At 57.9% G+C, this 11,559-nt stretch overlaps 1 protein-coding gene across 2 annotated transcripts in view; it reads left to right on the forward strand.

Moving 5' to 3' along the window:
* The window catches only part of AGAP3 (ArfGAP with GTPase domain, ankyrin repeat and PH domain 3), a gene marked incomplete at its 3' end in the record, with an annotated part of 133,175 nt that extends 123,274 nt beyond the window's left edge, over positions 1-9,901 (forward strand). For both annotated transcript variants that reach the window (XM_034759862.1, XM_034759861.1), the window contains 2 exon segments: positions 793-957; positions 9,740-9,901. In XM_034759862.1, the coding sequence (XP_034615753.1) occupies positions 793-957; positions 9,740-9,901 (327 nt within the window).
* Between the last annotated feature and the right edge of the window lie 1,658 nt (positions 9,902-11,559).

The raw sequence follows: 11,559 nt of genomic DNA on the forward strand, positions 1-11,559 counted from the left end.
GGGGGGGAAAGGTGTGGTGGGGCCCGGCTGGGACGTGTCGTGGGGGGGAAAGGTGTGGTGGGGCCCGGCTGGGACGTGTCGTGGGGGGGAAAGGTGTGGTGGGGCCCGGCTGGGACGTGTCGTGGGGGGGAAAGGTGTGGTGGGGCCCGGCTGGGACGTGTCGTGGGGGGGAAAGGTGTGGTGGGGCCCGGCTGGGACGTGTCGTGGGGGGGAAAGGTGTGGTGGGGCCCGGCTGGGACGTGTCGTGGGGGGGAAAGGTGTGGTGGGGCCCGGCTGGGACGTGTCGTGGGGGGGAAAGGTGTGGTGGGGCCCGGCTGGGACGTGTCGTGGGGGGGAAAGGTGTGGTGGGGCCCGGCTGGGACGTGTCGTGGGGGGGAAAGGTGTGGTGGGGCCCGGCTGGGACGTGTCGTGGGGGGGAAAGGTGTGGTGGGGCCCGGCTGGGACGTGTCGTGGGGGGGAAAGGTGTGGTGGGGCCCGGCTGGGACGTGTCGTGGGGGGGAAAGGTGTGGTGGGGCCCGGCTGGGACGTGTCGTGGGGGGGAAAGGTGTGGTGGGGCCCGGCTGGGACGTGTCGTGGGGGGGAAAGGTGTGGTGGGGCCCGGCTGGGACGTGTCGTGGGGGGGAAAGGTGTGGTGGGGCCCGGCTGGGACGTGTCGTGGGGGGGAAAGGTGTGGTGGGGCCCGGCTGGGACGTGTCGTGGGGGGGAAAGGTGTGGTGGGGCCCGGCTGGCGTCTGACTCACTTTTCTGTGCCGTTGGGAGCAGCCTGGTGCTGAACTTGTGCCTGTCTTGCAGGTGCCCCCCACTCGACCAGCAGCACCTCCCTGCACTCCGAACGCTCCATCAACTTGGTGGGCTTCAGCTCGAAGCCAGACGGCATGCACCAGCGCTCCTACTCCGTCTCCAGCGCAGACCAGTGGAGCGAGGCTGTTGTGATCCCCAGCAGCTGCCCCAACCCCCGTGAGTACCCTTCGCTCCCTCTCCCTCACCTGCGTCGCTCAGCTGCTGCAGGCGGGAGGGGCGGGCGGGCACCTGCAGGAGCTGTGCCCTGCCGGCAGCCTGGCACTGAGCGCCCAGCCGGCAGCCTGGCACTGAGCGCCCTGCCGGCAGCCTGGCACTGAGCGCCCTGCCGGCGTTCTCAGGAGCAGACACTGTGGGGAGGTGGGTGCTGCCTTGGGGCCGGTTGCCTGTCTGTGCTGGGGAGCCAAGCGCACAGAGACTGCAGCTATGCTGGGCCGTTGCTCACCCAGGGCCTGCTGCCTCTGCAGGGGATACCCCTTACCCCGCCTGCCCACCCCACGCTGCCAGCTCCATTCTCCCTGCGTTTGGTCTCTTCCCCTTGTCTTCTCTCCTCCCTGCCCCCCTCTCCTTACTGCCCCCCAGACCCCCACCGCCCCAGGTTTGGGGAGAGTGAAGTGAGTCGGAGGAAGCCCTGTTTCTCATACATACTGGCTGTGTACTGCTCCCCCCCCCCCCCCGATGGTTCAGGACAGTTGAGTGAATTAAAATAATTCATACATTTCCCAACGTAGCCACTTTGCCGAATTGGAAAATAAATGCCTTTGTGCTGCATCCATCACTCCTTCGTTCCTGGCGCTGCCGCCGCACTAAAAAAGCAGTTAAATGCACATCAAGAGTGGAGGAGCCATTTCCATGCCTGCTCGCCCCCTTGTCGTTCTCATTAGCGCGGCAGCCGCCCCCCCGCTCCGTCCCAGGGGCTTTCGCAGTTTAAAGAGAGCCTCTTTATGATCATTACCGGAGTCCGACTGTGCGGGCGCCATTTGCAGCTGAGGAGGCTCCTCATTTGTAACTGTGAAAAACTATCAATTTCAGCGCGCCTGATGCAGCGGCTCCATCATTGGCCCCATCAGCTCCCTGCTGGAAGCGAATTAATCAGACTGTTACTGCTGATGGGGCAGCGCAGGCGACGGGAGCGGAAGGGCGCAGCTCTGAGCATTAATGTGCTCGCGCTCCCCCGCCCCCCGTCGGACACTGAGCAGGGCAGGGCCAGCTCCCACGCTCCTCTCGCTCCAGAGCAGCCGGCGAGCGAGAACCAGGCCGGCCGCGGCACCCGCAGCCGCACAGGGCCCCGGCCCACCGTGGAGCCCCTCCGTGCCCTGCCCTGTAAGGGGAGCTGCCCCCGATACCGCAGGGTCCTTCTGGACATGGGAGAGCTGCCCCCTGATACCACAGGGTCCCACCTGGACATGGGAGAGCTGCCCCCTGATACCACAGGGTCCTTCTGGACATGGGAGAGCTGCCCCCGATACCGCAGGGTCCCACCTGGACATGGGAGAGCTGCCCCCTGATACCACAGGGTCCCACCTGGACATGGGGAAGCTGCCCCCTGATACCATAGGGTCCCTCCTGGACATAGGGGAGCTGTCCCCAATACCGCAGGGTCCCCCAGACATGGGGGAGCAGCCAAGCCTGAAACTGCGGTGTCTCGCTGGTCACAGGGAGCCGCCCACCCCAATACCGCAGGGTCCCCCCTGTACCTGGGGGAGCCGCTCCCCCCAATATCACAGGGTTCCTGCGGGCATAGGGGACCCAACCCCTCGATACTTCAGGTGTCTCCCCAACATGGGGTAGCCGCCCACCCCGATACTGCAGAGTCCCCCTGGACATGGGGAGCCAGCCACCCTGTTACCGCAAGGTCCCCCTGAATATGGGGGAGCTGCCCACTCCTATACCACAGGGTCCCCCCTGTACATGGGGGAGCCGCCCACCCCGACACCACAGGGTTCCCCGGACATGGGGGAGCTGACCCCTCGGTACTGCAGGTGTCTCCCCATGCTCGCCCTGATACCGCAGGGTCCCCCCATACATGGGAGTGCCGCCCACCCCAGTACCGCAGGTGTCCCCCCATGTCACGGAGGCCCCAGGCGATGCTCTGGAACTGCTCCCTATGAAGCCAGTCAGGACTCTGGGGAGCCTCCTCTCTGTGAGCAGACTGTCTCCAGGGCAAGAAGCTCACACGGCTTCCACCTTCCTAGGTCTGACCTTGGCGCATTTAGCATATGCCCCTCCGTGCGCTTCCCACAGCGAGTCCGCCCAGGCGGGGTCCTGGGGAAGCCAGAGGGTCCTGCATCCTGACTTCGCAGTCAGACGTGACTCTCAACCAGCCAGTAAAACAGAGGTTTATTAGATGACAGGAACATGGTCTAAACCAGAGGTTGTAGGTCCAGAGAACCGGACCCCTCAGCCGGGTCCATTCTGGGGCCCAGCGAGCCAGACTCTCTAGCCTTTGTCTCTTTCCCGGGCCAGGAGGTCACCTGATCTCTTTGTTCTCCCACACCTTTAGCATCCCCTTGCAGGGGGGAAGGACCCTGGCCATTAGTTGCCAGGACACAAAGTGTCGGCCATTTATGCACACTGGCCCTTTGCTCTGCAACAATCTCACCCCCTTATCCCCCCACCTAGAGAGTTAAGAAATGCGTAGGGGAAACTGAGGCACCCTTACAGTATTCAGAGGAAACATTCAGAACAGTCCCACTTGGTCACACCCCATTCATGGGGGTGCCGCCCAACCCAATACCGCAGGGTCCCCCCATACATGGGGGTGCTACGCACCCTGATACCGCAGAGTCCCCCCCAGACATGAGTGAGCCACTCACCCCAATACCACAGGGTCCGCCCAAAATATGGGGGAACAGCCCGCCCCAATACTGCAGGTGACTCCCCGGGCACAGGGAGCCGCTCCCCCCGCTACCACAGGGTCCTCCTGGGCATAGGGGACCTGACCTCTCGATACAGCAGGTGTCTCCCCAACATGGGGAAGCCACCCACCCTGATACTGCAGGGGTCTCCCCATGCTTGCCCCAGTAAGAACAAGAACGGCCATACTGAGTCAGGCCAAAGGTCCATCTAGCCCAGTATCCTGTCTTCCAATGCCCAGAGGGAATGAACAGAACAGGTAATCATCGAGCGATCCCTCCTCTGTCGCTCATTCCCAGCTTCTGGCAAACAGGGGCTAGGGACACCATCCCTGCCCATCTTGGCTAATAGCCATTGATGGACCTACCCTCCATGAACTTATCTAGTTCTTTTTTTAATCCTGTTATAGTTTTGGCCTTCACAACATCCTCTGGCAAAGAGTTCCATAGGTTGACTGTGTGTTGGGTGAATAAATACTTCCTTTAGTTTGTTTTAAACCTGCTGCCTATTAATTTCAATGGGTGACCCCTAGTTCTTGTGTTATGAGAAGGAGTAAATAACACTTCCTTATTTACTTTCTCCACACTAGACATGATTTTATAGACCTCTATCATATCCCCCCTTAGTCGTCTCTTTTCCAAGCTGAAAAGTCCCAGTCTTATTAATCTCTCTTCATATGGCAAACGCTCCACACCTCTAATAATTTTTGTTGCCCTTTTCTGAACCTTTTCCAATTCCAATATATATTTTTTTAGATGGGGCGACCACATCTGCGCACAGTATTTAAGATGTGGGCGCACCATGGATTTATATAGCGGCAATATGATATTTTTTGTCTTATTATCTATCCCTTTCCTAATGATTCCCAACATTCTGTTCACTTTTTTGACGCCGCTGCACATTGAGTGGATGTTTTCAGAGAACTATCCACAGTGACTCCAAGACCTCTTTCTTGAGTGGTAACAGCTAATTTAGACCCCATCACTGTATATGTATAGTTGGGATTATGTTTTCCTATGTGCATTACTTTGCATTTATCAACACTGAATTTCATCTGCCATTTTGTTGCCCAGTCACCCAATTTTGTCAGATCCTTTTGTAGCTCTTCGCAGTCTGCCTGGGACTTAACTATCTTGAGTAGTTTTGTATCCGCTGAAAATTTTGCCACCTCACTATTTATCCCTTTTTCCAGATCATTTATGAATATGTTGAATAGGACTGGCCCAGTACAGACCCCTGGGGGACACCACTATTTACCTCTCTCCATTCTGAAACTGACCATTTATTTCTACCCTTTGTTTCCTATCTTTTAATCAGCTACCAATCCATGAGAGAACTTTCCCTCTTATCCCATGACAGCTTACTTTGCTTAAGAGCCTTTGGTGAGGGACCTTGTCAAAGGCTTTCTGAAAATCTAAATACACTATACCCAGTGGATCCCCCTTGTCCACATGCTTGTTGACTCCTTCAAAGAATTCCAGTAGATTGGTGAGGCATGATTTACCTTTACAAAAACCATGTTGACTCTTCCTCAACAAATTAAGTTAATCTATATGTCTGACAATTTTGTTCTTCACTATAGTTTCAACCAGTTTGCCTGGTACTGAAGTCAGGCTTACCAGCCTGTAATTGCCAGGATCACCTCTGGAGCCCTTTTTAAAAATTGGCATCACATTAGCTATCCTCCAGTCATTTGGTACAGAAGCTGATTTAAATTATAGGTTACAGACTACAGTTAGTAGTCCTGCAATTTCACATTTGAGTTCCTTCAGAACTCTTGGGTGAATACCATCTGCTCCTGTGACTTATTGCTGTTTAGTTTATCAATTTGTTCCAAAACCTCGTCTAATGACACCTCAATCTGGGACAGTCCCTCAGATCTGTCATCTAAAAAGAATGGCTCAGGTTTGGGAATCTCCCTCACATCCTCAGCTGTGAAGACCAATGCAAAGAATTCATTTAGTTTCTCTGCAATGGCCTTATCGTCCTTGAGTGCTCCTTTAGCATCTCAATTGTCCAGAGGCCCCACTGGTTGTTTAGCAGGCTTTCTGCTTCTCACATACTTAAAAAAATTGTTGCTATTACTTTTTGAGTCGTTGGCTAGCTGTTCGTCAAATTCTTTTTTGCCTTCCTAATTATATTTTTACACTTCATTTGCCAGAGGGTCCCCCTAGACATTTGCTTGCAGGATCCCCTCGTGCATGGAGGAGCCGCCCAACCCGATACCTCTAGGTCCCCCTGACCATGGGGGAGCCGCCCACCCCAATACTGCAGGTGTCTCCCCAGCCCCAAGAAATGGGGGAGCCGCCCACCCCGATACTGCAGGTGTCTCCCCGGGTATGGGGGAACTGCCCAACCCGATACCTCTGGGTCCCCCTGACCATGGGGGAGCCGCCCACCCCGATACCGCAGGTGTCTCCCCGGATATGGGGGAACTGACCACCCTGATTCCTCTAGGTCCCCCTGACCATGGGGGAGCCGCATACCCAGATACTGCAGGTGTCTCCCCGGGCATGGAGGAGCCACCCACCCCGACCTCTCGGGGTCCCCCTGACCATGGAGGAGCCACGCACCCTGATATCACAGGGTCCCCCCAGACATGAGGGTGCTGGCCACCCCAATAATGCAGGGCTCCTACCCTGTGTGTGGGCGAGCTGCTCACCTTTGTAACATCTCTGTGCACATCCTCACACACTCGTGCTCTCTTTAGTAGGCCAGTGATCAGGCAGTGCTGGAATTCACACACGCGGAGCTGGGTGGTGGGCTGGGGTGGAATCCACTCCCACGCCCCAGCCAGGTGCCTTTGTGATGATGTATGTGCCCCTGCGAAGCCAGGACTCATGGGGCCCGGGCACAGGTCAGAGCTGGTCAGCAAGCTGCTGGTTGCCTGCCGGTGCTCAGGCTTGCTGCCTGTTGGCTCACGCCTGGGTTTTCAGCCCACTTGCAGAGGCTGGCAGGGGCTGCTCGGGGGACAGGTCGCTTCGTGTCCCACGCTGGTCCAGGAGCTCCCAGAGGGGCGTGGCGGCCTCTCCGCTCGTGTTCCACATGACGGAGCCGCCTCTGCTTGCTGCCACCCCGAGCAATCCACTCATTTCATGCAAAGTAACCCCGAGATTGATACAAATAGGGAACGAGTCGCTGCCAATTCACGGTGACACGGAGGGGGTGGAGATCTCGGCTCCAGAGCTAATTGTGTGTCTGAAGGAGCTACTGAGTGCGTGTCTTTTCCGCAGGGAGCTCCCCACTGCTCTGGCCACCCAGTGGGTTCTGGTGGGACAGACAGAACCTCACTCATACTCTGTAACCCAGCCAAAGGGGAGACAAGAACAGGCAAGGCGGACTGGGGAGGGGGCAGACTCCTCGGCCTAGCAGGTCAGTTCCACGTTCCTGGTAATTTTCTGGGCCGGCACTAGAGTCTCTGACCCCTGCCCAGAGCCAGAGAGCAGTGGGGTATTGTCACTGTTACGACGGGAGAGCAGCCTTCCGTTTCCTGCATCCCACCATCTGTGCACCAGCCTCACAACTGGGCACAGCTGTGCAAAGGGGTTGGGGGAAGGGTCCTATCAGGGATCAAATCCACAAAGCCAGCCCCAGGGGTCCAGGTGAGCTGAGGAGCAGAGCCGGCGCACAGCCCTATCCCCCTCCCTGCACGCGCCACAGGGCTCCGCTGCACAGGGATGCACAGGGCTTTCGGTCTCTGGGAGAATCCTGCAAGAGAATCGGCACGGTGACTGCAGGGAGGACAGAGTTATGGAGGCTAAGGACATTGCAAAGTAGCTAAAAGACTCCTTTGCATCTGCCTCCACCACGGCGGCTGTGGGGAGATGCCTACCCCGGACCTGCTACCTATGGGGAGGCGCTGTGCGAGACAATGGGGCAAGAGGGTGGGTGCTGGAACACACTGAGCAGCAAGGCACCAGGAGCGGAGCTACCTGCCAAAGTCCTGCGGGAGGGAAGTGACTGACCTGTTTGTCTCCGCTTAGATACCAGGGGCAGGCTGCCCTGCCAGGTCCCGTCCCCCTGCACACGGCAGTGCTGCGTTTGCTAACTGGGTTAACGTGGCACCGTTAGTTACACTGGTGCAGCATTCTGGGTAGACCAGGCCCAGGGATTCTTGAACCAGCTTGTGCGTGTCTCGGGCCTGCGCCAAGCACAGCACCTCCTCCGTGTGTCTGGGAAGCAGCCGTTTCCAGTGCCAAGAAACGGTGCCCCTGCCCTGGTGTGAGTGGTTGGTTAGGGGAATTGATTCCGTTTATTAGACTCAGCTGCCTTAATTGTCAACTCTGTGAACTCTTTTCCTGTGGATAATTGGTGGCAGAACCCCCCCAGCTACTGTGCGTCTCCACTGGGAGGGAGCGTGAGACACTAGAGAGAGAGACGTTTTTATACCAGGGCTTGAGCAACCCATAAAAGGGAGGCTGGCGTAGCTCCGCTGGTCAGGGAGTGTGAAAGCCAGACCCCTGACTGACAGCTACCCCAACGGACGAGGGCATCTGTCAGCATCGCTGACATTCAGGGAAGTGCTGTTACTGCTGTGCTGACAGAAACGCTTTTGTGGGTGTGCGCTGGGTCCGGACATGGAGTCCTGCTGGCAGTGCAGTGTAGACAGAGCCTGGGGCCCTCCCAGTCCCTTGGCCGGGGCAGAGCGGGGGTGTTCTGCAGGGCTGTATCCTGGCTAGTGTTAAAGCGCCCTGGTTGCTACCTCATGAGGCTGTCCCAGCCTTCTCCATCCCGCCAGTCCTGCTCTGTTTGGATTGGGGCCATCCCGCAGAGCGCTGGGCACACTGTGCTGGGCCGAGCTCTCAGTCTAATCAGGGAGGACAGGCCCAGAGAAAGGAAGTGACTTGGCCAAGGTTCCCATGGGGGTCAGTAGCAGGGTTGGGAGTGGAACTGGAATCCCCTGAGTTCTAGCCCAGTGCCCAGAGGTCAAAGGGGGCGGGGGTCAGAGCAGCAGAGAGGGAGGTTCTCGGGGGCATTGGGCCGGGACTCGGAGCAGAGGCCCAGCCCCTGGCCCTCGGGGAGGCAGGAGCGTATTTCAGAGAGGGTTAACTGCGGAGCGAGGCGCTCGCACCTCGCTGCCTTCCCCGGAGTCTGCATTTTTATGCTGATTGGAAGCCTGTGCTGTGTGCGCTGCTGAAATTGAATGTCAGGCTTTTGATTTTGTTGCTGGTCTCTAATGAAATTTGACATTTAATGGTGAGTGCAGCGGCAGCGTGTGTGTGTGTGAGCGGAGCTTGATTAGCGCGCTCTAATTGACAGTAATTAGGCAGCTCCCTGATTGTTTCTAATTCTGCTATTAATTGTAAGGAACAGTATGATTGAGGATAAATTTGGTGCGTTGCTACCGGGGATACGGCTTCTTCAGCTCCGTATCAGCAGCCTATGGAGCCCATCCTACTCGGGCTCCTGCGAGGAGCAGCCCAGTCATCTCCTCTGGAGGAGGAGTCCCGCGCTGGGCCTGGTGATGGCTGCCAGCCGCGGCAGAGCACCTGAGCAGGGCCTAGGTGGGACTCCCAGCAGGTGTGTGTTCCCACAGCCACCACGCCTCCCTCTGGGGACAGGGCCCGATTCATGGAGCAGGGTGCGGCGTCCCAGGGCCTGTCTGGGGTGTGGGGGCAGCTAGGACATCTCTGATGGGTGGGCGCGGCGCAGTTGGGGGTGTCTAGGGCGTCTCTGTGGGACAGGAGCAGACGGGGACGTTCGGGGCATCTCTGTGGGGCAGAGTGGGGTGACCAAGTCTGTCTCAGGGGGATGGGAGCCGACGGGGATGTTTGGGGCGTCTCTGGGGCACAGGAGCAGACGGGGATGTTTGGGGCGTCTCTGTGGGGCAGGAGCAGGCGGGGATGTTCGGGGCGTCTCTGTGGGGCAGGAGCAGGCGGGGATGTTCGGGGCGTCTCTGTGGGGCAGGAGCAGACGGGGATGTTCGGGGCGTCTCTGTGGGGCAGGAGCAGGCGGGGATGTTCGGGGCGTCTCTGTGGGGCAGGGTGGGGTGTCTTGGGCTGTCTCTGTGGGAGGGAGTCAGGCAGGTCTGAGCATGGTGGTGCTGGGGTCTCTAAACGTCCCGTCTCTCTCTCTCTCTCCATAGCTAATGGCACCGCAGATGCTCTCAGCTCCAGCCCAAACATGTCCAACGCTGCGAGCCCGAAGCTGGAGCCGCCTCCATCCCCTCATGCAAACAGGAAGAAACACCGCAGGAAAAAGAGCACAGGGACAGCCCGCCCTGATGGCCCCAGCACAGCAGCAGAAGGTAGGAAGTGTCTGTCGTCCCGCCGGGGCATCCGCAGACAGCCAGTAGTACCTGGGGGAGCCCCGGTCCTGAGCTCTCCACCCTTCGATGGAAATGACCTTCCAGCCCAGCATGTCTGCCCTCGCTTTCTCCCCTGCAGCTGGGAGCAGGGACCATGCTCCCATGCCAGCTGCTGCTCTGGGTGTATGTTTGTTTCTGACACCAGCGGCGGACCTGGGAGGGCCAGAGGAGAGGCTGCCAGACTCCTGCCAGTGTAAGACCCTATTTTCTTATAAATGTGCCCGACTGTAGCGATTGGAACTTCCCATCCCAAGTGCAAACTCCCTCCATCCCCTGCCATTGCTGGTGCCCCTGGTCGCTCCCGTGCTCGGCGTTGGCACACAGGAGGTTAGTCTCTTGAGGGCTGCAGTACTTTGACCTGTTGTGGTTGCTGGCGTAGTGGGTGTGTGCTGGGTCATGCTTAGTGGCTTGCGATGTACAGGAGATGGTCTGGTAGTGCCTTCTGGCCTTAATTCTGGGACTGTGTCTGGCTGCCTCAGGCCAAGCTTTCTGAGAAACGTTCAGGAACATATGAGTTAAAAAGCTCTGATATCTATTGCGTTGAGAAGTTCCAGCATCTCCCATTTGAGTCGGCCTTGACATTTGCCAGGGGAAATTCTGGCCCAGGGGTTGCAGCCCTTTGCTATCCTGGTGAAAATCTTCCCCGGCTGCTAAATTCTCTGTTGTCTCCATCTGTAGCGACCAGGCCTCAGCAGGGCTGAGGAACGTAGGGATGGCCAGACTAGATCAGAGCGGAGGTCCAGCTGGCCCAGGACCCGGTGACAGTGGCCTCATCAGGTGCTGCCGAGGAAGGTATAAGAATCCCACAGTAGCAGATGGGGATAAGTTTTCCTCCATGCGAGCTCTCAGCCTGATCTCTCGTAGTTACAGCAATCTCTGAGCCTTGAAGCATGAGCTGTAATATCCCGTCCAAAATTGTTAGCGTTAATTATGACAACTCTGGAAATTCTGGATATCCATATAAACATCCGGTACCTCTTTGAACCTGGCTGGGTCTTGGTCTCAGCAGCTGCCTGGGACAGGGAGTTCCGCTGTCTAAGGATGCATTGTTGTGAAAAAGTATTTCCCCATGTCATGGAGTCCCCGGGCGATGCTCTGGAACTGCTCCCCACAAAGCCAGTCAGGACTCTGGGGAGCCTCCTCTCCCTCGGAGCAGACTGTCTTCAGGGCAAGAAGCTCACACGGCTTCACCTCCTGGGTCTCTCCTGGGAGCATTCAGCATCTGCCCCTCCCTGCGCTTCCCACAGCGAGTCCGCCCAGGCGGGGTCCTGGGGGAGCCAGAGGGTCCTGCACCCCCACTTTGCAGTCAGACGTGACTCTCAGCCAGCCAGTAACACAGGTTTATTCGATGACAGGAACATGGTCTAAAACAGAGCTTGTAGGTACAGAGAACAGGACCTCTCAGCCGGGTCCATTCTGTGGCCCAGCGAGCCAGACACCCACGTCTGCCCTCCCTTCCAGTCCCCAGCCAGCTCCAAACTGAAACCCCCTCTAGCCCCTCCTCCTCTGGCCTTTGTCTCTTTCCCGGGCCAGGAGGTCTCCTGATCTCTTTGTTGACCTTTAGCTATTTCCTTGCAGCAGAAAGGGCCCCGGCCATT

This window comes from Trachemys scripta, chromosome 2 (assembly GCF_013100865.1).
Source record: "Trachemys scripta elegans isolate TJP31775 chromosome 2, CAS_Tse_1.0, whole genome shotgun sequence".
Taxonomy (NCBI): Eukaryota; Metazoa; Chordata; order Testudines; family Emydidae; genus Trachemys; species Trachemys scripta.